The sequence below is a fragment of the Bos indicus x Bos taurus genome, chromosome 22 (assembly GCF_003369695.1).
Source record: "Bos indicus x Bos taurus breed Angus x Brahman F1 hybrid chromosome 22, Bos_hybrid_MaternalHap_v2.0, whole genome shotgun sequence".
Lineage (NCBI taxonomy): Eukaryota > Metazoa > Chordata > Mammalia > Artiodactyla > Bovidae > Bos > Bos indicus x Bos taurus.
In genome coordinates, this window is record NC_040097.1 from 7,004,281 (window position 1) to 7,030,657 (window position 26,377).

Below are 26,377 nucleotides of genomic sequence, written 5' to 3' on the forward strand. Positions count from 1 at the left end.
ATCACGTCTCCATTTGAAGATTGCTCTGAGTTCCCCCAGACCCCACAGGACTGGAGTAAATGACTCTCCCCCCTCCTCGTCCATGACCACTTCTCGACAGTCTCCATTGCTTGCCATCTGTCCTCACCCTTCGGGGTCTTTCAAGTCCACTCTGACAGTTTATTTGCTTCGTTACATGCTTTTTGTCAATAATCTCAGCTGGAACAAACACCACAGAGCTTTCCGTCATGCCGTGGCATTTTCTATCTTACCAAGGAGGTTTAGAACCCACACCCTAAACATTAAATCACCCTTGTAGGGCAGCGTTCCAAAGAGGTTGTTCATGGCGACCTGACGTGTGTCTGACGCTTAGTTTTCTCTCTCTCAGTTGCCGTGTGGCGTGCTGTGTCCACAAGGATGTCAGCAGTTTTGACAGCTGTCCCTACAACACGAGTTCTCAACCAGGGGTGATTTGCGCATCAGCTGACATTTGGCAACTGTAGAAACATTTCTGCTGGTAGGGACCAGGGAAGCTCTTCAGTTCCTACACTGCACAGAACAGCCCCACAGCCAACTTCAGAATGTCACATAGGGCCCAGGTGGAGAAACCCTGGCCTACAGAACTGACAGCTGAAAAGCCTGTTTTCTGAAGAGCTGAAGCTGAAACAGCAGGCCCTGATCCTCTGAATGAGCGATTTCCTTACACTCAGCTCTGTCTCCTCAGGGGCGTATGTGGGTTGAAGACTAAATGTCTATTCAGAATGTACTGTTGCCTCTGGGAACAAAGCACAGTGTGGAGAAACACAGTTGCCAGCTTTCCACTTCCTGCCCGAGTGGATGTTTCTGGGGTGCTGGGAGGCGCTAGCGGAGTCAGCCCTGCTGATCAGGAGCACCCCACTGTCCTGCGTCCCTGAAGGAATTCAAAGACCAGGCTTCCCCAGGTGCTTGTGATTCGCTGTTCAAGTGACAGAAGCACCCAAAATTGTGAATTTTAGAATTACAAGTAATCATTTTTAAAGAAAGTAAACAAAGGAATAAGACAACCGAAAGTAGTGTCAGTACGGAACACCATTGTGTCAGGGTGGTGAGTTTCCCCAAGACTGTTCTCCCTTTTCTCAGTGAATGCGATGTGATTTGATCATTTCTCTGACTGAAAAAGATAGAGTCTCCCTTCAAAAGCTAATGCTGAGTGCCCGCGCTGGCAGTCCTTTTGTGATTTGGGCATTTGCAAAGAAGACATTTTGTATTTCTTCGCCTTGAACAGGAATTCCCAGCACCAGCTTGGAGGACTCCGCCTTGGCCCAAACCCTGGGCCTGTCCTACTCCGAAGTCATTGAAGCGACGCCAGATGGTACAGAGAGACTGCGCGGCTCCGCGGAGGTTGGTGGGGCCTAAGGATTTACTTCTAAACTCATGGTCTTCACGTGAGCTTCATGATACATTTTCCCCTCGATGCAAGTTACAACCTACCATTTACCATTGCATTCATCTCCACACCTAACAGTCTTGCAGCCTCGTTTCGAAATCTATGAAACCAAAATAATGTTCTTTTATTACTATTATTATTTACTTTTATTCATTTATTGGCCGCACAGGATCTGAATTGCAGCATGTGAACCCCTAGCTGCGACACATGGGATCTAACTCCCTGACCAGAGGTTGAACCCAGGTCCCCTGTATTGGGAGCATGGAGCCTTAGCCACTGGACCACCAGGGAAGCCCACAATAATGTTCTTTTTCAAGATCTAGAAGCTTCTCAACTCCAAGTTGAACCTGATCCCTGAATAGTATAGTTGTCAGAATAGCTAGTACCTTATTTTGGGAATCTTCTGCATGAGAAAAATGACCTCCTCCAGGGAAACTGGTTCCTTGAGGCAGTTGACCAAAGTTGGCTCTTCCTTTTAGAGCCCTCTCTTCTCCCCAGATACTTATTTCCAGACAGTGGCAGTCCAGGGTGGTGGCCTCAGGGGAGCAGCTCATTCTTACCGCTCTCCTTGCCCTCTCAGTTCACAGGTATGAAGCGGCAGGATGCATTTCGCGCCCTGACTCAGAAAGCCCGGAGGGAGAGAGTGGGCGGCGACGTGACGAGTGGTAAACTGAAGGACTGGCTGGTCTCGAGGCAGCGCTACTGGGGCACGCCCATCCCCGTGGTCCACTGCCCGGCCTGCGGGCCCCTGCCCGTGCCTTTGGAGGACTTGCCCGTGACCTTGCCCAGCATCACCGCTCTCACTGGCAGGGGAGGCTCCCCGCTGGCCTCAGCTTCCGAGTGGGTAAACTGCTCCTGTCCTAGGTAAGGAGCCACACCCCTCGGCCACGATCGCTACCTCTCCTCTCGGACTTCCGCTTGGTTAGAAAGAATAACATAGGTCTTTTGCAACCTTAGAAAGAGGAGGCTGGAATCTGGAGCCCAGCCCTGTGATGGGTGCCCTCTTCTCTCCTCTGGGCTGGTGGAGGCAACGATATCAATTCACATCTTTCCCTGAAACAGCCGATCCAACTGATGGAAAAGCTACACATTTTCATCATAGCTTTGGAAAAGACCACTTTCCTTCACTATATATTCCAAAGAGCTTCTCAGAGAAAAGAGTAAATGCCTGCGGTTTTCCCACAGAGTGACTATGATAACAGTGGAGATTTTATCCCAAGCAGCAGGATAGTAGCTACGAGGACAAGTGTACTCAGGGGTCTCATTCTTTAATATCCTGAAATATGTCATATCTCCTTAATTCTCAATTTGGAAGTAGGATTATGTTTTCTGTCAATTCACTGGCATGTCTCCCATTTTTTTTTTTTTAAGATCTTTTGATGTGGATCATTTTTAAAATCTGTATTGAATTTTTTACAGTATAGCTTCTGCTTTGGTGTTTTGATTTTTTGGCCCTGAGACATGTTGGGGTCTTAGCTCCTGACTAGGGATCGAACCCTCCCCCGCCCTGCATTGGAAGGCGAAGTCTTAACCATTGGACCTCTAGGGAAGTCCCTCCTGTGTGATTTTTTAGGATGCCATTCCAACTGATTAAAAAGTAAATAACAGATACCAAAGTGTAGTATTTCCCTTCGTCCTTGTATGGAAAAGCTGTTTTTCTCTGCCTTGTAGATCGTGATGGGGTTGTTTAAAGTTTTGAAATAACTTAGTCCTCTTACTACCACCTCTAGGTCAGTAATTAGGTAGCCACCTAGTTGGATGGCATCATCGACTCAATGAGCACGAGTCTGAGCAAACTCTGGGAGATAGTGAAGGACAAGGGAGCCTGGTGGGCTGCAGTCCATGGCGTCGCAAAGAGTCAGACACGACTGAGTGACTGGACAGCAGTGCGCATGCGTGGCTCAGGCTGGCGAGACAACACTCACGGCTTCAGGTCCTGACCCGGCCTCTTCACTAGCTATGTGGTCTTGGGAGAGTCACATAAGCTCACTGAGCATTGATTTCCTTATCAGGAGTGAAAATAACCCCATGAAGGGGTTTCAGAAGACTAGAATTAACTCATGGAACCCTGCACAGTGGCTCCTAGCAGACACTCTGTAACTGGAAGTGTTAGCGACGTTCTGCCCTGGCCTGCCAGCAGTTCACCCACGAGCTCACTCAGGCAGTTTTGAGGTTTGCGATGGGGCTTGCAGGAATGTAGGAAGCTCTGAGCCAGGTAGGGGAGAGTTAGCACACCCTTTTTGTTAATAAGCAGTAACAAACTACTTCTCTGTTGGAGACATGGGCAGCCTTCAGCCCACCCATTGTGGCAGCCCAGGGCCTTGGTGGTGGGGATAAGATCTACCTTGTCTGCTGATGCCTGGAGAGCAGACCCCAGGCGTGGGCTTGGTCAAGGCTCCCTGTTGAATCTGATGAGCTTGCAGGGCTGAGAGCTGCTGAGCCGTGTGGCCAAGCGGGACAGCCCAGTGGTAAGGACCATGGGCACCAGAGTCCAGCAGAGGTAGATTCGTTACCCTTGAGCTCCAGGACCTTGAACGGATTTCTCAACCTCTCTGAACCCTAGTTACCCATCTGCAAAGTGGGAACGTCAGTAGTGTCTACTTCAGCATCCCCAGAGTTACTGGGATTAAATGAGACAAAGCCCGGGAAGCGTTTGGCTCGGTGCCCACCACCCAGTTTTAGTCTTATTAATGCTGGGGCTGATGATGGTAGTAACACTGTCACTGTCACCATTGTCTGCCTCCCATTTTCCAAGTAGTCTCTTCTGTATAATCCGGCTTTTAGTGTCAGCCATAAAAAGTGTTGGTCATCTTCAAATCCACCATGACCATTTAAAAAATCAGCATGGCAAGTTTTGGTCAGATATCAGCCCCTTTTATTAGTTGAGTCCCTGCGTTTTCTTCCTAAATTGTATGCGTGCCCTAACAGTGAGGAAGAAGAAGAGACATTTATCTTCTAATTATTTCCCCAAAATAGTATGTGTTCTGGTTGCTTGCTCTGCAAATAAAGAGACCTGGCTTTCGTTTAGAGATGCACTTTTGAGATCAGATTCTTAGAGCAGCCCTGGGTGGTAGGAAACAGGATTAGGGGTCCCTTGGGGCTCTCTCCGGTAAGCCCCTTCCCCTGGAACCACCACTGTTCCCAGTTGGAGGCCCCCTGACTGAGAGGCATGAGGCCCCAGAGCCCCGCCAGGTGTGGGCTCCTGTGTTCTCTGCTCAGCCACTTCCATTTAATAAGCAGGAGGTGGGGAGTGGCTGTTTCCTCCAGTAATATTTGGAAAGCCAGTACCAACTGCTTCACATGTGCAGCATATAAAGGCAACGCTTCTTCTATTTTTTTTTTATGCCTCCTTTTATTTTTAAAATTAAAAGCAGACTGAAGCCCTTACGTGCTAAATTAGCAAAGGATTCATCACTTCCTCTTTGGGGCGCCTCATCCCCCTCCTCAAATTTTCCAAGAACCGCCCCCCGACCCCACCACCGAGGACTCATCCCACCAAGAAGGCAGCATTGAGAGGGGTGGTTGGTTCCGCTTCCATGCTTCAGAAGGGAGAGCCTGGAGTCCGAGCTGTGTTCTCCTGCTGTGGCTTCTCACAGCCACAAAGGGTCCCTGCTAATAGCTGTCAACCCCCATCCACTACTGATCCATGCCTTTGAGGGGTCTTCAAGGGAGCCAAGCACCTTCCTTGGCCAGGCTTGGCTAAGGGTACTGTCTCTTGCCTTCCCAGAAGTGGTGGCTTATGGCTCCAGTCCGCTGGGCCATCATCCTACTGACATGTTTCAAAATTAGTTGGTAGTTGGGCCCTTATGAAACCTCAGTCCTCCCCACGTATCACATCCCTAGGATGAGCACTGCTTTTTGTTTTCAACCCTTCACATACCACGCATCTCCCTCCACTCACTGTCTTGAACTGTGGGGCTGTCTTCACCTTCTGTGAGGAGCCTTCCTTTAGACAGTGGTGTGTTGGTGAGTGTGTACTAAGTAGATCACTGGAGGGGGGCTTCTGATCTGTAGTGCTGGCCCATTTCTATGGTACAGGTACTTCCTCCAAGGGCTAACTTCAGACGACCCCTTGGCATCACTCAGTCGTCCCACTGTTGTTGGGAAGAGATCTCAAGAGTCAATCCTCACAAACTGTTATGAGTTGCTGCAGCACACTTCTGCCTTTGGGTCTCCATGGTGGCTTATCTTCCTGAGGTCCCCCCTGTGGATATCTGCTCCTCTCACCCAAGAGATAGAGATAGGAAGAAAAAAAAAAAAAAGTTCATTTTTCAGCGCAGTATCTCACTACATTTGGTTTTCAACTTCTCTTCATAAACTGATGTGCCCCAGGAGCATCAGTGAGTAGTAGGCACTGGCTGAAGACAGTCGTGACATGCCTAAGAGAGAAGTGAGTGCATAAAGAGAGAAGATTGCCGTTAGATACTCTACCATGTTCAATTCAGAGAAGTAGAGAATACGGGCTTTTATAATTGTCGAAGATTTACATTTTTAAGTTTCTTTAAAGCATTGTGTACTCTGCAGTACAAAGAGAGCCCATACCATGAATTGTTCTTTTCATGATGTGGCATTGTTCTTGTGACATTTTGAATTCGTACTAATTGTTATAGCTTTCTGAAAAGCTGGTGGAAAATGCATTAATACTTAAAAAGAAACAAATTGATGAACTTTCTTTCCTTCTTAGGTGCAAAGGAGCAGCCACAAGAGAGACAGATACAATGGATACCTTTGTGGATTCTGCTTGGTACTACTTCAGATATACTGACCCTCAGAATACTCAGAGGTACAGAAAGCCCTGCTGAATTCATGAGCATGTGTTGGTCTGGGTCTTCCATGAAGCAAACATCAAGATAGAATTCAATGGGCACGAGATTTATGGGGGCAGGTGCCTCTGGGGAATAAAGAGGTGAGGGAGCGGGAGTCGGCAGGCAAGCCCTGGACTGGGATATAGGTCTGACACCGATGAAAGAAAAGGATGAAGGCAGGAGGATTGGGTTGAAGAGCCTCAGACCCCAGCACAGCTTGAAAATCTTGAGCAGGCCGGATGGGAAATGCCGAGAGTCCCAAGTCAGGAGGCAATGCCTGCTCTGGTCCGCTCCTCCCAGGAGGGCACAGGCTGCCATCAACCCCGGTGGGTCCAGAGATGAAAGAGCTGGAAGCCATGGGTCAACTGTGCTCTTTGAAACAGGCTCTTATAGTGAGTGTGCTCAATTATTAAATTAGATTCTTCAGAGCCAAGTAAATCCCAGGTATAGGAAAAATGAAAAAGAGTAAAAGGAAGAGCTTTGGTAATACCCTCGTTGGCCCTGCAGTGAACTGCACTTGTGCAGTCACAAATATGCAAAGTTATTAACTTAAATGAAAGTAATGATGCAAGTGTACAGGGAGGGTAGAAGAGAGAGAGTCAGCGAGCTGAGGGCATGACCTCTTAGCATATACAGTCACTAGATAATTTCCAATACTGATAAATGAACAAAGCATATAAACATATTTTTAAATAATTGCCAGGAAAAAAGCATCTGAAAGGGTTAAAAGTGGCTAAGTGACAGGTAGGAGGTGTGGGGGGAGGGTAGTGAAGGAATGGGACTAGACACCACTGTTCTACATTATAAACGTTTCAGGACTGTTTTTTCAGCTATGTGCATGTGCTTCTTTGACAAAAATAAATGAGGGAAAGAGAGCAATAGGTAGATGGGTAGAGAAGGAAATGAGAACAAAAGAAGACTGATGCAGAGCACAGGAAACCACAGACACTGCGCTTCAGGGACCTTGCCAACTCGCTCTTGTCCACAGGAGAACCATTATACTGAAACCCTGTAGGCCAGGTATAAAAATGTACCCATTTTCTTCCCTGGTTGGGAGATAATGTATTTCCAGGGAGACGGGCGCTCCTGCCTGCCCCAGTTCTGCTATTCTGTGATTCACGTGGAGGCTGTGCAGAAATGAGCAGGAGCCAGAGTGAACAGCAGCTGGCAGAGGCAGAAAGGGCACAGAGGGATTGCCGTGCCTGGGACCAACCAGGCAACCCCGGCCAACCCACAGAGAGGCCCCTCTTCTGGGTCTTCCTTCTCAAAGGAGCTTTTATTGCCTTCCATTTCACGTATGGTTGTGAGAGTTGGACCAGAAAGAAGGCTGAGCGCTGAAGAATTGATGCTTTTGAACTATGGTATTGGAGAAGACTCTTGAGAGTCCCTTGGACAGCAAGGAGATCAGACCAGTCAAATCAGACCAGTCAATCCTAAAGGAAATCAACCCTGAATATTCATTGGAAGGACTGATGCTGAAGCTGAAGCTCCGATACTTTGGCCACCTAATGTGAAGAGCCAGTTCATTGGAAAAGACCCTGATGCTGGGAAAGATTGAGGTCAGGAAGAGAAGAGGGCAGCAGAGGATGAGATGGTTGGATGGCATCACCGATTCAATAGACATGAACTTGGATAAACTCCGGGAGACAGTGAAAAACAGGGAAGCTTGGCATGCTGCAATCCATGGGATTGCAGAGTCGGAAAGACAGCGACTCAACAATGGCAACAATAATTTAGGAAGAGCAGCCTTACAGTGCAGGGGAAATCAGACTCTCCACCTCTCAGAAAGGTTCAAGGGAAAACCTTTCTACAGATGACGGAGACTCCGGCTTAATGAGGGGCCCCTGAGTGGCGAGACGCACCCTGAGACCTTCACAGCCCCCGGTGTGGAACCCCACCCGCCACGTCATTTCCCTCATAAAATGCTGCTGTGCGTTCCCATGCTGCCTCGTGTACCTCACTGGGTGGTCTCCAGGATAGATCATAGATCCCAGCTAGAGCTACTTCCACTGTCTCACTCCTCAGTTTACTTCAAGCTTAGTTTCAGGCACCATCCTTGACTTCCCTTGCTTTTCTGTCGCCTGCGTGAGCAGTCACATTTCTCCAGGGAGCCATTTTTCACAAAGAAACATTATTTAAAATTTTGCCAGAATTCTGGCATCCTAGCTGGAGGAGAGAAAGCCAAGCTGTATTAAGATGCAAACACAGGGTGTTTGGCCAGGCCCACCTGCCGAGCCCTGGGCTCCTGCTTCCAGCCCGAGCTGGGGAAAACGTGCTTGAGGTGTGGGGAGGAGAATTCACAAACACAGGAAACCATGGGGCGCAGATCCTCCACAGGCCAAGGTTTGCCTCACTGGATGATCTCAAGAGAGGGCCTTACCTTGGGGATGAAGAGATCTGTCCCCAGCCAGTGCTGTTTCTCCCTCCCACCCCCCACCAACCCCACACCCGACAAGAACCCCAGCTAGAAACAGAGGGAGTGGCCTTTTCCTCCCTGGCATCCGTTAGGATTGGGAATGATGCTTCCAGTGAGGAAACTTTTCTTTTAGGACCTCCATTGACCAAAAAAATACTTGTTGGGTGAGAGAGACTTGGGCTATTTTAATTACTCTACATATACTCAGGGCATTTTAAGAAGCATATACAGGCTCTTGCTGACTATCTGCATTTTGAGGCTACTTTTAAGACAGAATTTCTGTTTTAAAATGAATGTTTAGTATCTGCGTGAGTCTCCATTTTAAGTGCCATATTGCCCTCTATTGGTAAGAACTCAAAAATCTCTATTGTCTATGGTAATAAAAATTAAAATAAAACTAGACAGTCAAATATATGCTTTGTACAGAAATACCTTTAGTGCTGGTATATATTCCTTTTGTCCTCATTCTAAGTGAAAATCACATTTGTTAAAATGTGTCAGCAATGGCTTCTGAAACAGTTCTTGTAAATTTCATAAATTAATATTGCTCTGACATTTTTCTCCTCTCTTATGTAAGCTTCTCATTATATTTTATAATGAAAATCACTGTTTTTCTTTCACATAATTTATTTCAGGGAATATGCAAATTATAATGTCTGTCTAATTTATGCAGTTGTAACAAAGTAGGTTTTTTTTTTAATAAATGACCATCTCTCTTCCTCCCAGCCCTTTCAGCGCAGCCTTGGCAGATTACTGGATGCCTGTGGATTTGTACATTGGAGGGAAAGAGCATGCTGTCATGCACTTGTTCTATGCAAGATTCTTCAGTCATTTTTGCCACGATCAAAAAATGGTCAAACACAGGTGAGCATTTACACTGCTTTGCAAAAGAATTCGGTTTCTTGAATAGCAGCTGAAAGCAGGCGTCAGTTCTTCTGGAGCAAGGTGAATACATACGTAGCAGAAGAACTCGTATTTTTCAAGTGTGCTTCCGAGGTCACTGTCAGCCTTGACGTTGGAAGGCCACTTGTGCTGTTGAGTCAGTCCCAGCCCGTGCCGTTTGCCTGCTCACACAGGATCTTCGCTTCAGCTCTTCTCTGTTAGGTGGAGTTAAATCTCTGCTAATGGAGACTTTTCACCTGGGAGGCAGCGGAGAGCTTTCATTATGTTACATGGCTTTTTATAGCGTCTCGTGCGAGGTCATGTTTATCATCAGGTCCTTCAGTGTCCGCTCTGTTTCCAAGCTTAACTGAATCCTGTCTCAATATATCACTGATAAAAGTGTATGATGGATTAAAAGCTAGGGGAAAATCCATTGAGAAGTTCGGTCCCTGTTGGTCTGTAATCTGTTCCCCATGGTGTTCAGAAAGATGTGTGTGTGGGCTTCTTTCCCATGAAATACCTCATATATATGTGTGTATATATGTGTGTATGTGTGTGCATATATATAATGTGTATAATATATATATTTAATGTATTATACAATTATAAAATTATACAATTTTTAAAATAGAATGACCATCCATGCACCCCCTTGTCACATTTGGAAATAGAGTCTTAGAGGCCCCTTAGAATACCCAGGCTGCCCTCTCCAATCAGATCATCCCCATTCCTACACCTCTGCCTCTCCCCTCACACAGTGCCATTTCTGAATGTTGAATTATGCATTTCCTTGCTTTTCTTAAAGTTATTACTTCTTTAAGTAATTACTTCTTTAATACTGATGTATTCTGACTTAATTTCTGTCTTACACTGAGGTACGGTTGATTTACAGCCTCGTGTTAGTGTCAGGTGTGCAGCAAAGTGATTCGGTTTCATATATACATATATATATATATTTATGTAAAACCGTCTTTTGCAGATTCTTTTCCCATATAGTTTATTGCAGAGCATTGAGTAGCGATCCCTGTGCTGTACAGTAGGTCCTTGTTGATTATTTATTTTATATATATTATTGTGTATATGTTAATCCCAAACTCCTAATTTATCACTCCCCTCAGCCTTTCCACTTTGGTAACCACAAGTTTGTTTTCTACCTTTGTGACTCTATTTCTGTTTGTAAATGAGTTCATTTGTATCATCTTTTTAGATAGCACCTACAAGTGATATATATTTGTCTTTCTCTGTCCGATTCACTACACTTAGCATGATAATCTCTAGGTCCATTCATGTTGCTGAAGGTGGCATTATTTCACTCTTTTTTGTGACCGAGTCATAGTCCGTCGTATATTTGTATGGCATCTTCTTTACCCGTTCCTCTGCTGACAGACATTTAGGTTTCTTCTATGTCTTGGCTAATGTCTGCAGTGAACGTGGATGTGCATATATCTTTTCAAATTATGGTCTCCATAGTGGTTGTACCAATTTACATTCCCACCAACAGTGTAGGAGGGTTACCTTTTCTCTGCACCCAACATTTGTTATTTGTAGACCTTTAAAATCTTATTCATTTATTTACGGCAGTGCTGGGTCTTCATTGCTGTGTGTGAGCTTTCTCACGCTGTGGCAAGCGGGGGCTGCTCTCTAGTTGCAGTGCGTGGGCTCCTCGTTGAGGTGGCTTCTCTTATTTCGGAAAGTGGACTCTTGAGTGCACAGGATTCAGTAGTCGTAGCTCGAGGGCTCCAGAGCAAGGGCTTAGTTGCCCCAAGGCATGTGGAACCTTCCCAGGCCAGGGATCAAGCCCCTGTCTCCTGCACTGGCAGGCGGGCTCCTTACCACTGGACCATCAGGGAAGTCCTGTTTGTAGACTTTTGATGATAGCCATTCTGGCTGGTGTGAGGTGCCACCTCAGTTCAGTTTGATTTGCATTTCTTTAATAATTGGCAGTGATGAATATTTTAAGATATATGTGTTGTTTCTGTCTTTGAACTTTGTATAAATAGAATCATATTTCACATATTCTCTCTTGCTTCCCTTGCTCAGCATTTTTGGAATTTCATCCATCTTGCTGCATTGAGTAGTTGCATTTCTCTTTTATTGCCATCTGGTATTCGATTGCTTGGAATAGAGTTTCTAATACAGAGTTCAGTTCATGTCCATATCATTAATGTCCTTGGGCTGTTTTGTGCAGCTATGAACAAAACTGCTAGGAGCATCCATGTATGTTTCCTGACATACACACATGAGCAGTTCTCAAAGATATGTGCTTATCTTATATATGTGGGATTCCCGAGTTGTAGGATTACTCACATGATCAACTTTAGTAAGAAACCCAGGCTGGCTTTCAGATTGATGATAGAAACCTACACTGGCACTACCAGAGGTGAGCATCGTATTGATTACTTGACATCCTCACCACTACAACATACAGTGCTGCCATCCCCGCATCTCTGTGGAGGACGGGTTCTGGGACCTGCTGAGGGTACCAAATCTGCAGATGCTCAGTTGCCATGGTTGGCCCTTGATATGCATGGGTTCCACATGCTTGGATTCAACCTACCACGGATCATAAAACACAGAGGGCTGACTGTATTATCCAACTGTAAGACTTTTGTCAGACTTGTGGTTATATAGTGGATGACTTTGTGAGTTAAATTTGAATTTAAAGACTTAACGAAGTTTAGCATGTTTTCATTCCGTTTATGAGCCTCTGTGTTTCTGCTTCCGTTAATCCCTGCTTGTGTGTTTTGCCCTTATTTCTTCTGGGCTGTCTTTTATCAGTTGTAGGAATTCTATAAATATTCTGGATGCTATGTGTATTGCAATATTTCTTCCCAGTTCTTGGCTTGTCTTATTTTTATGGTGTCTTTTGATGAACAGAAACTTAATTTAATGTAGTAAATTTTAATAATCTTTTCCTTTATGGCAACTGCTTTTAGTGTCTCAATATCTTTAATGAAATAGTCTATTATTTCCCCCACTGATCTGCAGTGCCCTTTCCATCATAAATCAAGTTTTTGTGAATATGCAAGGGCCTATTTATAGGACCTTTTTTTTTCTTTGGTCCATTGGTCTATTTGCTTTTTTCCAAGCCATTAATAGTTATTTACTGGCATTGTTTATTTTAATTCTACAAGTCTCAATATCCAGTAAGGGCAGTCCTCCTACTCTGTCCTTTTTCTTTAGGAGTACCTTGACTATTAATATATTTGGACTTCTGTTCTTCCATATACATTTCAGATTCCGCTTGTCAGATTCCACAGAGGTTATCTGTTGGGCATTCAACTGAAATTGCATTGGATCCACATACTTATTAATCTTTTCTCACTCTTGCTTCTTGCATCTCTGAATTGAACATCTGAAATCATTTCCCTTTTATCTGAAACATAAATTAATATTAATACTTTAGAGTCTCTTTTTTTTTTTAAGTAAAGGACCAACTGTTAGTTCTTATTTACCTAAAAATAGATTTATTTCAACCTCATTTCTTAGTTTGCCAACTCAATAACACACTTAAAACAATGTGTTTTTTGTGTCCGATCTGGCTTTTTCACTTGTTTGTCATCAGGACAGTAATTCAGGTTCTTTTGTCTGCCACTCTGCCTGGAGCACCATTCCTGAGGGTTTTTTTTCAGTTGTTGCTGTGCTTGGTTTTTTTCATACAACAACCTTTTAGAATGTTTTTTAATTGAAGAGAATAAAAGGGGAAAATATATCTAGTCATCTCTCTGTCCAGTTAATTGATGTTAACAATTAAAATATTAAATAATGAAAAAGTAATACATGTCTAAAATTAAAATTTTTTAATTTAACTGCATAGAAAGTGAACATTGAAATCTTCCTCCCTGCAGCCTACCTTCTACTCTTCTCAACTGTTAACAGTTTCTCTTGATTTCTTCCAGAAAAATATTTTGTATCTATTGATATACTCATTTTAAAATGTTTCATATATTATATATATATGTCTTTTGCTTTTTTATTTTATAATATATCTTGGTGATCTCTCTACATCAGCATTTATAATTTACGCATAGTTGTCTGTCATATGGATATATTGTAATTTATTTTAGCAGTCACCTTAAGTCACTTTCAGAACCTCTAAAATCCAATTTCATTAAAATGAAGTGCCTCGAAAGCTCCCTCCCTTTTTACCCCGTCCTCAGATCTGTTCCCACATTCTGGTCATGCACACATGGATTAAGTCTACAGAAAGCTAATTTAGGATATAAATTAAATGCTTAAAATAATTCTCATTAGTCCCAGAGACATTCATGTGTAAAAATTAACCCATCTGCATCAGAAGGCCACTAAACACATTAATAGCATTAACCCTCAGGGAAGTATTGATAAATTACAGTCATCCCTGGTGTCCACTAGGGATTAGTTCCAGGACCCCCACTGATACCAAAATCAGTAGATGCTGAAATCCCTCATACAAAATGGTGTAGTATTATTTGTATGTAACTTACACTCTCCTGAATGCTTTAAGTCATCTCTAGATAATTTTATAATGCCTAATACAGTGTAAATGCTATGTAAATTGCCTGGCTACACCAAATTCAAGTTTTGCTTTTTGGAAGTTTCTGGATTTTTTTTTTTTTTTGAATTGATGGTTTGTTGATCCACAGGTTTGGAACCCACAGATAAAGAGGGCTGACTGTAGTTACAGTGTTTGTAACTTAGATTATACCATTTGCCATTCTGCCTTGCATTTCTTCTTTGTGGAAACGTCTTTACCTCACTAGATATAAGCTACCCTGGGGGATGGAACCTGTGTCCTGTTAACTATCACAGTCTCATGGACATTATCTCAGCAAATATTTGTTTCAACCTGTGTCCTGTTAACTATCACAGTCTCATGGACATTATCTCAGCAAATATTTGTTTCAATCAGTTGAGTTTAACCCCCCAAAGGAAATGTTCTCCTTGGGATAGGGAAAGTTGGATAGAGAAAGGCTAAGTTCAAACATCAAGTACAACCTGAGAAATAATTCCTTCTCATGTAGGTTTAGGGCTTCCCAGGTGGCTCAGTGGAAAAAAAAAAAATCTGCCTGGCAGTGCAGGAGATTCAAGAGATATGTGTTTGATCCCTGGTTTGGGAAGATCCCCTGGAGTAGGAAATGGCAACCCCCTCCAGTATTCTTGCCTGGGAAATCCCGTAGACATAGGAGCCTGCTGGGCTACAGTCCATGGGGTCGCAAAGAGTCAGACATGACTGAGCATGCATGCACGCATGCAGGTCTAGAAACAAAGACCACAAAGGATTTCTGGCTTCTTAACAGTAGGGAGCATTTCTCAGCCTTGGAACCATTATTTGTAGAAGGAATGAATGGGTCAATAAATTACCCAATGGCTAACTAATTTAAGATGTAGGACAGGACCTGGCTACTTTTCCGACTTGTTTGCATTGTTTTCAAACTATAGTCAAGCAGAAAAAGATTTGTAGCATTCTGACATAATTTTAAAACACTGTTTTGGATGTGACTTGTTTCTATTAAATACATTTCTAAAATTTGCAAAGCCTGAGGTCCAGCTGGAATTTGCCTTACCATCAACTTTAAGGGCCAACTGTATGGTATAAATAGAAATATACCTATGCAATATATATTTTAAAAATTCTTCCCAAGATGGTTCAATTCTATTCCATGCCTTCATACTCCCCACAAAAGAGGGACAGTTAAGTCCTCAGAAGGCTGACCTTTCTGAAGAAGGTGCAGAAAGTCATCTTATCTCTGTTTCTCAGCACACTTGTCAGCACCGCTCCTGTTCAGTCACATCAGGGCAACAGTAGCGTCTGAAAACTCTTTATTTCTGAGCATTACCTCTTTAGTGGAGGTGTTTTGTAAACCAGTTGGCCTCAGATGAAATGAAAATCATCCACTTTCTGTGGTGAGTAATTCAGAGCTCTCCAATTAGCATTTATTTTAAAGCCCCCAAACAACTTTATCAAGCTGGTCTAGGGCGAAATTTTGAGACCTGTCAATCACGTGTGTGTTTCTCTTTATTTATTAGCTCCTTTTATTAGCTCCTTTTTCGAAATGTGTATAAATTGGAATTTCCTGTCTATTTCTGTATGCCTTTTGCTTTATCAGGAGGGACTTGGGACTTCAGTTGTCCCGCTTTTCGTTTCTCAGTCAGTCGCTTGGCCACTGTCTCAGGTAGTAGGTCTGGACTGGGAGTCCTGAAACCTCTGCTTCCTGCTCTTGGTCCTGTGATTAGTGGTGCAGATGAGAGTTCTAACCCCTGTGGTTCTCCCTGGCCTCATAGATTGGGGATTCAGTCACCTCTGAGTACCCTTTTCACTCTCTGATTCTGGTTAAATGTCTTCAAATACAAAAGCAAAGGTTTATGTGGATCTAATAATCTTCCTATTTCCTAAAAGAGCCCGGGCCCTTTCTTTCATCACTTGCACATTTAGGTCTGCGGTTTGAATTTCCAGAAGGGCTCTTTACCATTTATAAGAAGAAACTGGCCTCTGGATTAGAAGTCCCAGCCCATGGTACAACTGGTGCCTTTATTGTGTGTCTGAAACATCAGGTTGATGATTAAGCTGGAAGTTATGTCAACAGGAAATTTGCAAAAGAAGAAATGCAAGTGATCAGTAAACATACTCTAAAATGTTTATCTTGTTGGCAGCAAAAGGAACACAAAATAAGCGTTTTCCGTACAGCATCCCAGCGAGAGCGGGTCTCTCATGCACTACAGTTGGGAACAATCTTCGTGAAAAGCATTTTAGCAGTATAGAGGGAGTGCTTTAAAAATAGTCATAAAATAGTGCCTTAAAAAATAGTTTTGGGCACACTAATTGCACTTCTAGAAATCTATCCTAAAACACAAACTAATACACAAGAATGTCCATATAAGTATGATTTCAAGTATTACCCCAAACCTAAATGCCCCAGAATGCTGAGAAAGGGCAAAGTATACTCCATCTCTATGGAGGACTCCATACAACTCTTTATATATATTACAAAGGATGTTGAACACCAAGGAGAAATACATCTGAAGTAATCAGAAGTGAAAAAACCAAGGCAGAAATTTGTAGATACAATTTGATTCTCTGTCTTTACATGTACACACACCAGTACACACACAAAGCAAGAGAAAAGACTAGAAAAAAAATTATGTCAGCATGTTAACACTGGTTCTCTCTGGATGGTGAGCTTATTGATGATTTTATTATTTCTTAATGGTTTTTTCCCCAGATGTTTTTTTCCCAATGACTGTGTGACTCTATAACAGAAAATAAAGCGAAGTCATTTACAGTTTATATTCTGAAGCAGGGAAGTGTGCTGGGCATGCAATGTGATTTGTGAGCATGGGGGAATAGCGGGGTGGAGGGGAGTCAGCACCAGCCTCAGCTGCTCATACAACCCAGAGAGACTAAATTCCCAGAATTGACGTTCTGTCTGCAGTTTGCAGTCATCAAAGGGTGGGGTGGCGTCAGAAGCTGCTGCTTCCCGTGCTGACAGCCAGCTACTGACCATTGTGAGCTCAGCAGGCCTCCGTCTGTGGTCCAGGGAGCTTTTTCTAATCACACCAGAAATGGAGCTATTAGGAAAAGGTAAGGAAAAAAAGAAAGACTTTACCTGAGTCTCATGGTATTAATAAGATTTCCTTCCAGGCCCCTGGCTATCTGCTAGGAAATGGAAACAGTGATATTTTCAGACAAGCCACGTCTCCATGCTTAGAAACAGGCCAATTATGTGAACACGATGGCCCTGGACTCAGGGCAGGGACGAAGAGCAAGGTGAAGTTAGTCTGAGAAGTCCCAATTAGAGACTGTTTTCAGAGATCTGCAGCTTTCTGCTTTCTTCTTTCCAGATCTACATAGTAGCCGACTGACCAGGCAGGAGAGAGGGGAGCAGGTTATCCAGGGTTTCATAAGTAAGAAAATGTCACCTGCAGTCACTGGTTATGGCTCTGATGAATCCTGAGATTCTTTTAGCCACATCTTGACTAAGACATTCCTGTATGCAGTGATTTTTGTAAGGATGCTTTAAATAGCCTGCCTGTGTTCTGAAATTCCTTGTTAATCCTAATGATTAGTCACCTTTCTCCCTCCCTCCCTTCCTCACACCCACCTTCCCTTCCTTCCTTCTCTCCTTCTTTGGACAAAGGTGCCTTTCTGTGACCAGCAGGAATTAGTTGTAATTTCTGAGTTAGCACAGTCCAGACTGTCAAGGAAACACTTGACAACTCCATCACTTTTCATCATTCTACTTGCGTAGAGCCGTGCTTCAGTGCATATGAAAGTAATCCAACCCTCAGGGTGGTATTGAAGGAGTAAGAGGAAGTCTGACTCAAGGAAAAGAGCACTAATTTGTATTCATGAATGTGAAACCCATCTAGGCCTTCCCCAAGGCCGAGGCCCTGCACAACGCCTCCATCTTTGATGGCTTCGGAATCCGAAGGGGTTTGTTGGTGGCTTGGAGTGGCAGACTTTTCACTTTCTTATCATAAAGCTCCCTGCTATACAGAGCTGTTATGACACATGAATATCTCGGTTGCTTATACAGTTTTGTTCACAGGTGCCTTTTGGTGAATGAACGTACAAATGGGAAATACACTAATTACACTGTTGTGGATCTGAATCATGAGCTTGGCAGTGTGGTGTGACGTCTTCTCCAGCAGGACCCTTGACGTCCCCTTGGCCCCCATGCCCATGCCACCTGCTTCTCTGTATCACACTCCACGCCTCCTCCTTGCTGGTGATTTATGAGCATGTCTTGGGCCACCCATTTTCCTGTAAACTTTTTGATTGAGTGAAAGAGGGGTCTGTGCTGAGTTGTTGCTCAAATACAAACATGACTCCTCATTCAGAGCTGAACTACACCTAAGGGTAAAAGGGCTGAGAAGCGGCTTCCCAGAGCCCCGAGGCCCTGGAAGAGTGGAGGGGGAATCACTGGGGACTGAGCAGGATTCCAGGAACTGGGGGGCCCCTGCCCCACTGTGGAATTTGTCCCTCTTCCACACTCATTCCCTGCTGATCTTCCCATGGGCTTCAGGTGGACAGAGTCTGAAATCTTTGAGCATGCCTCTCTCTGCAAAAAGGGCCTGACCCTACTTGGAAGCAGTAGCATCCCATGCCCACCCTTCATCCCCTTTCTTCCCTCATCTCTTGTCCCCTCCACACCGTCCCCTTCTCTGCTCCTGCAGATTTGTTTATTCGTTCATGGAAACAAACTCGACATAGCTCAAACCAGTTGCCTTAACTGAGCATCTGTGATGAACTGGGTGCCAGAGGGGTCTTCAAGGATCCTCCTACTCCCCACTCTCGGGGAAGGCAGGCAGCAAAGAACTCACATGAGTGCACAGTGACATGTAATACCTGCCCAATGCAGTTATAGGAACCACACTGGACACACCGAAGAAACAGCAGCTAATTTTGCCCAGGAGGGCCTGAGACGCCTTCCTAGTGGATTTGGCGTTTGAGTGGAGTCTGGAAGGAGGGGTAGAGTTCTGACAAATGGGCACTTCAGGGAACAGTGAGTGAGGACACGGGAGCGCCTGTGGGCAACGCGTGTAAGAAAGAGGAAAGGAAGCGGAAGAGGGGCGGAAGTCCTCCATGGCCGAGCGAGCAGTTTGGACTTGGTGTGGCAGGAGTCGGTCTTCAGCTCTGACTGGACTCTCTGTTCCCCCCCGCAGCCCTGAGGGTGGGCAGGCCTCCGTCTGGCTCAGTGACAGCAGGCAGGCCGGCTCCGTGAGGGCAGAGCTGGCCTTGCCCTAAATGCCTGGCTCAGCGCTGGACATGTTGTAAGCACTCAGTAAATAGCTGCGGAATAAACAAATGGTAGGTGTCACTCTGCTTTCTGAGCACATGGTCCCAAGAATCCTGAGGCTCAGCCCGAGTCCACCAGGACATGCAGCCGTGGGTCCGTGATGGGGGCAGGGGCACCGGGGCAGTCTTTCCATCCCTGCCCTAGATGGCCCTTCCGGCCACCACTGCAGTGCTTCAACCCTGGGGGAAGGCAACCTGCATGAGGCTCAACCATCAAGTTGCGTGGTTGCTAACTTTCGGAAATTAAGACTTATTTAACTGGCAGGCCTTGTTTTGGGTGCTCTGCTGTCTGAGAGGGAACGCCTGCCTTTCTGGGAAAGGCCTCCAGTGTGGGTGCTCCCGCGAGATTCCCTCATTCTGAAAGGGGTAGAAGTGGTTTCGAAACAGGCAAAATTGATCCATGGTATTAGCAGCCAGGAGGGTGGTGCCTGGGTGGGGAGACGGTGCCTGGGAGTGGGAGGAGGGGGCCTCCAGGAGGTGGGTCACATTCTGATCGTTGACCTGGGTACTGGTTACACCAGTGTGTTTATCTTGTGGAAATTCCTCAAGTTTTACCAGTAGGAATTACAAGCTTTTCGATATGTGCACTTTACTTCATTTAGAAGTTCACTTTTAAAAAAGAGAGAGAGTTATAAAAGATGAGGGCAGAGAAGTGTATAGCTTTAGGCAGAAAGCCTGGAGTTAGGGTCAGAATCCCACAGGTTGAGGGTTGAGATGGGGGGTTCAAGGGTGGGAGGGAGACTCAAGATGGAGGGGATATATGTAAACTTATGGCTGATTCAACGTTGTATGGCAGAAACCAACACATTATTGTAAAACAGTTATCCTCCAATTAAAAATAAAGGGGCTTGCTTCCCTGGTGGCTCAGTGGTAAAGAATCCACCTGCCAGTGCAGGAGACATGGGTTTGATCCCTGATTGGAGAAGATCCCACATCCTGTGGAGCAACTAAGCCCCTTGCGCCACAGTTACTGAGCCCACGTGCTGCAGCTGCTGAAGCCCGCGCCCCCTAGGGCCTGTGCTCAGCAACAAGAGAAGCCACCGCGATGAGAAGCCCGAGCAGTGCAGCTAGAGTTGTTATTGTTGCTCAGTTGCCAAGTTGTGTCCAACTCTTTGTGACCCCACGGATTGCAGCATGCCAGTCCTTCCTGTCCCTCACCAGCTTCCGGAGTTTGCCCAAGTTCATGTCTGTTGAATCAGTGATACCATCCAAACACCTCACCCTCCGATGCCCTCTTCTCCTTCCGCCCTCAGTCTTTCCCAGCGTCTCTCCCAGGGTCTCTTCTGGTGAGTCAGCTCTTCATAGTGATCAGGTTGCCAAGTGATTGGAGTTTCTGCTTCATCATCAGTCCTTCCAGTGAGTATTCAGGGTTTATTTCCTTTAGGATTGACTGGTCTGATCTCCTTGCAGTCCAAGGGACTCTCAAGAGTCTTCTGTAGCACCACAGTTCGAAAGCCTCAATTCTTTGGTGCTCAGCCTTCTTTATGGTCCAATTCTCACATCCATACATGACTACTGGAAAGACTATAGCTTTAACTGCTGACCTTTGTCAGCAAAATTATGTCTTTGCTTTTTAATACATTGTCTATGTGTGTCATAGCTTTCCTTCCAAGGAGCAGTCTTCTAATTTCATGGCTGCAGTCACTATCCTCAGTGATTTTAGAGCCCAAGAAGAGGAAATCTGTCACTGCTTCCACCCTTTCCCCTTTTATTTGCCATGAAGTGATGGGACAGGATGCCATGATCTTAGTTTTTTTAATATTGAGTTTTAAGCCAGTTTTTTCATTCTCCTCTTTTCACCCTCATCAAGAGGCTCTTTAGTTCCTCTTTGCTTTCTGCCATTAGAGTGGTATCGTCTGCATATCTGAGGTTGTTTACATTTCTCCTGGCAATCTTGATTCCAGCTTGTAACTCATCCACCTCAGCATTTCGCATGATGTGCTCTGCATATAAGTTAAATAAACAGGGTAACAATAAACAGCCTTGCCGTACTCCTTTCTCAATCTTGAACCAGTCTGTTGTTCCATACAGGGTTCTAACTTGCTTCTTGACCAGCATACAGGTTTCTCAGGAGACAGGTAAGATGGTCTTGATATTACTATCTTAAAGAGTTTCTCACAGCTTGTTATGGTTCATACAATCAAAGGTTTTAGCATAATCAATGAAACAGAAATAGATGTTTTTCTGGAATTCCCTTGCTTTCCCTTTGATCCAGTGAATGTTGGCAACTTGATCTCTGGTTCCTCTGCCTTTTCTAAACCCAGTTTGTGCATCTGGAAGTTCTCCATTCATGAACTGCTGAAGCCTAGCTTGAAGGATTTTGAGCATAACCTTATTAGTATGTGAAATGAGCATGACTGTATGGTATTTGAACCTTCGTTAGTACTGCCCCTAGTTTGAAAAAAAAAAAAAAAAAATTCCAGAAGGTTGCAATTCTATCCATCCCCAGAAGAGGGCAGCATTGCACCACTTAATAACCTGCAAGAATGAAGCCCAAGCTCCTTATTTCTGCCCCTGCCCCTTCTGGAAGCTTAAAGCTACTGATTTTGATCATCCTACTGATAATCTTTACCTTTGGGATCCAAATTATTCCCTCCCTTCTTCCATCCCAAGGACATATTTCTTATTTCTATTAAGAGTGACCAAAGCCATGTACTAAGAGTGAGAAAGGAAAGGAAAAACCTCAAAAACTAGTGCACAGGGACACTAGAGCCTAAGTCGGTAACGGCACGTTCATCCTCCTGCCACTGAGCCCAGCAGGAAGAACGTTGCAGAGTGTCTCTTTGTGTGAGGCAGCAGCATGTAAAATTATTTGAGGAAGATTCCTAAAAGATGAGCTAGTGGTCAAAAATGTGCACCCCGGGGGTGTGCAAAAGTCGGCCCCGTCGAGCCCACTGATGCCCAGGGAAGGCCCCACCGGGTGTGGGGGAGGCCGCCCTCACACGTAGGACACTCGTTCAGCTTGCTGTGTAGCCACTGTCTTCGTCTGCCCAGTAAAAGTAACCATATGATTTTCTCTTTCTGTTTTAAAACTGTGTTATATCTTCTGTTGTAATGAGGTTAAAATCCAGGTGCCACCCCAGATTGGATGGAAGGCACAGATGGCTTCAAGAGCTGGCAGCCCCAAACATCCATGTCTTCCTCCCTCCGTCCCGCCGTCCGTCTGTCTGTTCATTTGTATTTTTTCATCCATCGTCCGTGTTTTGAACATGTTTAAAGGGCCTGTCGTCCATGGAAACAGTGCTAAGCGCTGAGACAGATGAAAGGACAGTCCTTGTCACTACGGGGTAGGGCGGCGGTAGACGGGTATTTATGTTGTCATCAGTACACAGCCTGGGCGTGCTCCTCATGGCCGAGCATGCTGGACATGGCAGGACCCGAAGGAGAGTCCAGAGCTGCCTGCAGGGGACAGGGATGCCCACCAGAGAAGGGGGTGCCTGCGCTCAGTGCTGAAGGCCGGGTCTGGGTTACCCCAGGAACTCAGGCTGAGATGGGCATTCCTGCCGAGTCCTAGGGAGCATGGCTGGTTCTGGGGACAGCCAGGTGTCCCTGGGACCTCTCTGAGGACCAGGGGCATTTGTGGAGGGAGAGGCCCAGAGGGCAGACAGGGCTGGCGGCAGAGAGAGCTGCACACTCGGTCTGTGGGCAGGGGCCCTTGAGCTTCCTGAGGAAAATGCAGATCTGGGGTCTTGGGCATCCAAACCCCAACTTGCCCCGGATACAGCGCGTGTGGCCCAAGGACACCAGGTTCCTCATGGTTCTGTGCCTGTGTTCCTGAGAAATGGGGACCACAGACACCATTGCTCCCCCTTAAAGGTGCTTCTGGGTTAAGTCAGCCTGAGATCCAAGTACACTGTAACAGATCATTTTTCATATCACTCACGTTGTCTGGGAATCTTCCTGGGACGTGGTACAGAAGGACGTCATTCTGCCAGTGGTGACATTGCTGGTGGAATGTCTGCGAGGTAGGAGGAAGGCAGTTTTGTGACTCAAAGAGCTTATTAAGATAGCTTTTGGAGCCAGAACAATGGGGTGACTATTTTTCTGCATGTACGTCTTCCAAATTAACACGGTCCCATGGTGGACAGGCCCTATGACACTGAGTAACTTGACTAATTTCCATTTAATGTTAATTATATCGGGTGTTTTACACCTTGGCAGATACCCGCACACATACACACACCCCACCAAACTCACATATGCACACACACATACATACACATGCTCATAACAGGATTTTAAAACACAGAGACTAGGGATCCTATTTTTCTAGCTGACCTTCATCTCATTTTCAGTCATCCCCGTTGTTCCACTTCATCCCTCTGAGTCCACTGGAGAATTTCCTTTAAACCGCATCTGTCCACACAGCTGCTGTGACGGGCTGCACGGTATACAAAGCAGGGCCCTGTCCAGAGGCCTTCCTCCTCTGTACAGGGTTCATCTGTATTAGCCTCGAGTGTGAAATGAGATTCTGTTAATTAACAAAGCCAACACCCCGTGCCTCCATCACTAGAGCTGCGTTTGTGCTCTGCTTGGCCTCTTTGAGGTTATTGGGTCTTTGAGTTGTTTGTTGTTTGATCTATAAAGTCGTGTCCACCTCCTTGCGACCCCATGGACTGCAGCACACCAGGCTTCCTTGTCCTTCACTGTCTCCTGAAGTTTGCTCAAATCCATGTCCATTGAGTTGGTGATGCCATCTATTGGGTCTTTGAGCCTCTAAAAAGCCACTCCATGTATGTGAGCTTGAAGCCCCCGAGGGTTCTCATGTTGATGGATGAGTTGTGCTGGGGGTGATGTTGGCAGAGAATGTCAATCTGTCTCCTCACTCAAATGTTCCTCCCTGTGCTTTATAAGAGCAAGATATGGACACGTGCTCTCAGCAGAGGTCTCCACAAATTGAATGTGGAGTAGCTCTTTCTTACATACTTTAAAACTGCACAGCAGTTTCAAATCTGAAATAATTCCAGTTCGAGGGTCAAACCTCTGCTTGTCCTCTTAAGAGAAAACGTCTTCAGTTCACTATTCAGCCAGTAAGGGTGTGACTAACACTGCTTTAAAAAAAAAAAAAAAAATAGGCACTATAAATAAATTATAATCCACCCATATAAAGTACTGAATAGATGCTGAAAATGAAATGAATCTGGGGAATTCCCTGCTGGTCCAGTGATTGGACCCAGTGCTTTCACTGCCAGGGCCTGGGTTCAGTCCCTGGTTGAGGAGCTAAGATCCCACACGCCATGCTGTGCAACCACAAGGAAAAAGGAAGTAGATCTGTGTGGACTAGTAGTAACTGCCTCATCAGAGGGCAGTAGGCCTGGGAAGACAGGGGGAGAGGTGTTTGAATTTGAACAAAAGCGGTATAGTCCTGTATAATTTGCATGATTTAAAAATATTAAAAAGAATTTAAGCAGGCACTGTATAGAAGTTAAGGAATGGATTATCTTCATGAATAAAACCCCAACGTAGACCTCTTTGTATCATCCTGAACTTTTCGTTACTCCGGGCTCAGCATAACTGACGTTTGTGCACGAATGTGTGCTCAGTCGCTTCAGTCATGTCTGACTCTTTGCAACCCTATGGGGTCTAGCCTGCCAGGCTCCTCTGGGATTCTCCAGGCAAGAATACTGGAGTGGGTTGCCAGGCCCTCTTCCAGGGGATCTCCCCGACCCAGGGATCAAACCTGGATCTCCTGCATTTCAGGCGGATTCTTTACCGGTGAACCACCAGGGAAGCTCAACTGACCTTTGTACATACCTTTAAAATTTACAAGCAGTTTCATGCAGTTGTTTCATTTAATCCTCCCAACAACCCTTTGAGGCAGGTTTTTATGATCCCTATTTTACAGATGAGCAGACTGAGGCTCAGAGTAAAGAAGTGACTTGCCTTGGCTCATTGAGAAGCAGCACAGAGATTCCAATCCAGGACTGCCAGCTGTGAGGCCTGGTGTTCATGGCACTTCACCACGTTGGAAAGTCATTACTCTCCACTGATTTGACCTAGTTTTCTTAGCATTTATGTGTAAGGAGCCATTTGTGCAAGTTGAGTCGACAAGCGGTCAGCCTGTTTTCACAAAGAGCAGTTATCTGTACTCATCAGCTGGTAAGGTTTGTACTGCTCTCTCTGGATGCTTCCAGTCCCCGCCCCACCAGTTTTCTTCTCCTGTTTTCTTTCCTCAGAGAGCCTTTTCATAAACTGCTGGCCCAAGGCCTTATCAAGGGGCAGACATTCCGCCTACCGTCTGGACAGTATCTACGGCGAGAGGAAGTAGATCTCACAGGTAAGAATGGCCCATCTGGTTGCTCTTGGAGCCAAGGAATATTTAGCTAGGAGGAACAGAAATCCACACAAAGGCGGGTTTCACCCAGGCACATAGGGCATCGCCCAAACCCAGCTGCAGGGAGGGGCAGCATGTAGGAAGCCGCGGCCAATGCTGTCTCCTTGTCACTCTCCAGCCTCTAGTTCTGCTTCCTGCTCCGCTCTGTTCTCCTGCCCCTGCCAGGCTTGGATCCCGCTGTCCCTGGCTTCAGCATGCAGAGTGCCCTTGGGCAGATGCAGGGCCACCTCCTGCCTCACCTCCTCGGGACCCCTGGCTCCAGTGCCCAACAGCGTCAGCCCTGGCTCCAGTGCCCTCTCTCAGTTCCAATGCAGAGAAGGAGACTTAACCTTGTCAGGTGTCCTTCCTGGTCCCAGCCGCTGGGGCTTGGCTGCAAGGCCACCTCATCCCCACACAGCCAGGGAGGGTGGCCTCTGTCAGCACCATCCAGACAGAGAGTGTGGAGCGGGGAGGAGAGAAGGAACAGGGCTGCACAGCAGGACCCACGTGTAACGTGAGCCCAGCGAGCTAACCCCACGCGTGGACCCCGCTCATGGGGTGAGCTCACCTTCTGGTGACTTCACACGGATGGGGACCTCCCTCCAGGTGAAGTGACCTCAGACATGCTCTGCTGCCCCGAGACCCTGGCAGGTCAGCTGCCAGCTGCCAGAGGAGGCCCCGAATCCATAAAGAAAACAGCAGTGTGCGAGTCCTCCTTATCCTTTTTTCCTGTCCTTTTTGTATATACGTGATTTACTTTTTAAAAAGAGGGCATTGC

The 26,377-nt window shown here is 45.6% G+C and overlaps 1 protein-coding gene across 5 annotated transcripts in view; it reads left to right on the plus strand.

Moving 5' to 3' along the window:
- LARS2 (leucyl-tRNA synthetase 2, mitochondrial) overlaps positions 1–26,377 on the plus strand; it is a 211,893-nt gene that overhangs the window by 163,365 nt on the left and 22,151 nt on the right. For all 5 annotated transcript variants that reach the window (XM_027522381.1, XM_027522382.1, XM_027522383.1 and 2 more), the window contains exons 11-15: positions 1,244–1,359; positions 1,986–2,269; positions 6,090–6,188; positions 9,353–9,490; positions 25,463–25,563. In XM_027522381.1, coding sequence (XP_027378182.1) covers positions 1,244–1,359; positions 1,986–2,269; positions 6,090–6,188; positions 9,353–9,490; positions 25,463–25,563 — 738 coding nt within the window. The remainder of the gene's footprint in view (positions 1–1,243; positions 1,360–1,985; positions 2,270–6,089; positions 6,189–9,352; positions 9,491–25,462; positions 25,564–26,377) is intronic.